This window comes from Etheostoma cragini, chromosome 11, assembly GCF_013103735.1.
Source record: "Etheostoma cragini isolate CJK2018 chromosome 11, CSU_Ecrag_1.0, whole genome shotgun sequence".
NCBI lineage: Eukaryota > Metazoa > Chordata > Actinopteri > Perciformes > Percidae > Etheostoma > Etheostoma cragini.
The window spans coordinates 3,537,462-3,539,650 of NC_048417.1; the positions used below are offsets into that span (position 1 = coordinate 3,537,462).

The 2,189-nt window shown below is 41.1% G+C and overlaps 1 protein-coding gene across 1 annotated transcript in view; it reads right to left on the reverse strand.

Annotated features, from left to right (window-relative positions):
• caska (calcium/calmodulin-dependent serine protein kinase a) overlaps positions 1–2,189 on the reverse strand; it is a 136,057-nt gene that overhangs the window by 78,103 nt on the left and 55,765 nt on the right. Inside the window, exon 3 of the mRNA XM_034885997.1 lies at positions 941–1,046. Coding sequence (XP_034741888.1) covers positions 941–1,046 — 106 coding nt within the window. The remainder of the gene's footprint in view (positions 1–940; positions 1,047–2,189) is intronic.

The following is a 2,189-nucleotide window of genomic DNA, read 5'->3' on the forward strand; positions in this document are numbered from 1 at the left end:
CACAGGACCGGAGTGCCTGGAGAACCCTTGTCGGCGGCCTATGCCCCAGGAGGGGTAGTAGGCTGTGAAGTGAAGAAGTGAAGTCCGTCCCCTTCCTCTTCCTCTGTGTTGGCGCTCTAACCCGCGGCTGATTTCTGAGGACTATGGTTACCTGGTCCTCAGATCTCTGCAGGGTAAATCCAAACAGCTAGCTAGACTATATGTCCACTCTGAGTTTCCTGTTGCACGACTAAAACTACTTTTGAACATACACATGTTCCACCAAAACAAGTTCCTTCCAGAGTCTGATTTGCAGCGGCACCGTGGCTCCGTCCGGCGCTCAAGATGATTGTGATTGTTTTAAAGAAATGCAGATAAACAGGAGCACGTTTTTCTCCCATCCCAGAATGCTTTGTGGACTAGCCAGACCCTCCTACGCAGTGCTGTGGAAGACGGTCTGGCACAGTGAGACTAATGGCTGCACAATCTGAGTAAAATATGTCGTTGGGAGGATTTTTGAGTGATATCGCAATTGTGATATGATTCACGGTTTTGGAGGGAGTGATCATGTTTGTATCATGATTCTCATTTGCATATAATATGATAACATAAATATAAAGTTTTGTTTAGTCTGTAGGATCCCATATGTAGGCCGGGACGTTTCTAGCCCTCATACACAATCTGGACAGTGGTCATAACATCCACATCTTACATCTTATAACTTATTCACTGTTACATATTATTCTTATTCAGTCAGACAGTTTCTAGGTTATTATGTTTATATTTTATAGTCATAGTTAATATTTAATCATGATCTACTGCACTTTATTCTTATGTATGTGTGATATGTGTTTGTTGTGTTATGGTTGTCTTGCAACTGGATGCATAAAATGATGAATAAAGTATCTATCTATCTATCTATCTATCTATCTATTTATCTATCTATTGTGCAGAGACTTACAACTCAAAAACCATGTAGAGCATCCCGTCGGAGCTGTACGTCTCCAGCAGCTCCACGATGTGGGGGTGCTTCAGCATGTGGCAGATGCTGGCCTCCCGCTTCAGATCTGAAAACACAGACAGAAAGAGAGCGGGAGAGTGAGAGGTGGGATCAAATAAAGCAGCAAGACCAGCATGCATTCATATGTTCTGGATTCATACACAGGATATGTGAGCCGTGTATACATATATATTTTGATATCAAAGAGGACACTATCATTGTCTGTGAAGGCTCTCAGTCATCCAGGTCATAATTATCCAGGGAGGCTGCAGGATGTGAGGAAAATATGCGATAACGTTGTTAAATATTGCGTTATTGATATGACTTTTAATAAATAAAAAGTACATTAAAGTGGACTAATTTTTGCATTTCCGTTCTTCTTTCATTATTCTGCTAAATTACAAACAAATTGCTTGTTGAATTCAAAACAACTGAAAGAAAATCTTTTTTTGTCCTCACTATTTTCAAATCATACGTCATGCACACAATAAAACGCCAGACAATCTGCTTCCTGTGCCGTTTAAAAACTTAGTGTGGCTGCGTGATGTTTGTTTGTCTGTGTCCCAATACCGGAGACCCTCTTTATGTTGCCTGGCAACAAGCATCTACCACTTTAATTGGTTCCTAAAAGAGAGGAAGTTCACTGAAGCTGAAAAGAACAATGCGGGCTGGCTCTCCACAGGAATCGCTGGGGAGACATCACACACACACACACACACACACACACACACACACACACACACACACACACACACAGCTAGCCAAACACCAGAAAGTAGGCCTGCCCGATTCGGGGAAACATATGAATCTGAGAGAAGTGAGAGTGTTGCAAAACTAGGGGTGGGTGAGAAAAATCAATACAGCATAGTATCGTGATATTTTCAGTGGTAATACTGTATCGATACACAGACGCCAAGAATCATTCTTTATTAAATACTGTAGATATTAGGCATTTCCTGTTGCTGTTATTGGTGTCGGCATTTGTAATGGCCGATTTTAAAATATTCATTCATCAGAATGATTTATAATGATAAATACACAATTATGATAAATGAATATTTTAAAATTTAAAATCGGACGGTCAACCATGTTATGAGTGATGGTGTTTCATAGTCTGTCCACCAGAGGACTGTCTACAACGTCCCTGTTAGTGATGATGTTGCATAGTCTGTCCACCAGAGGACGCTCTACAACGTCCCTGTTAGTGATG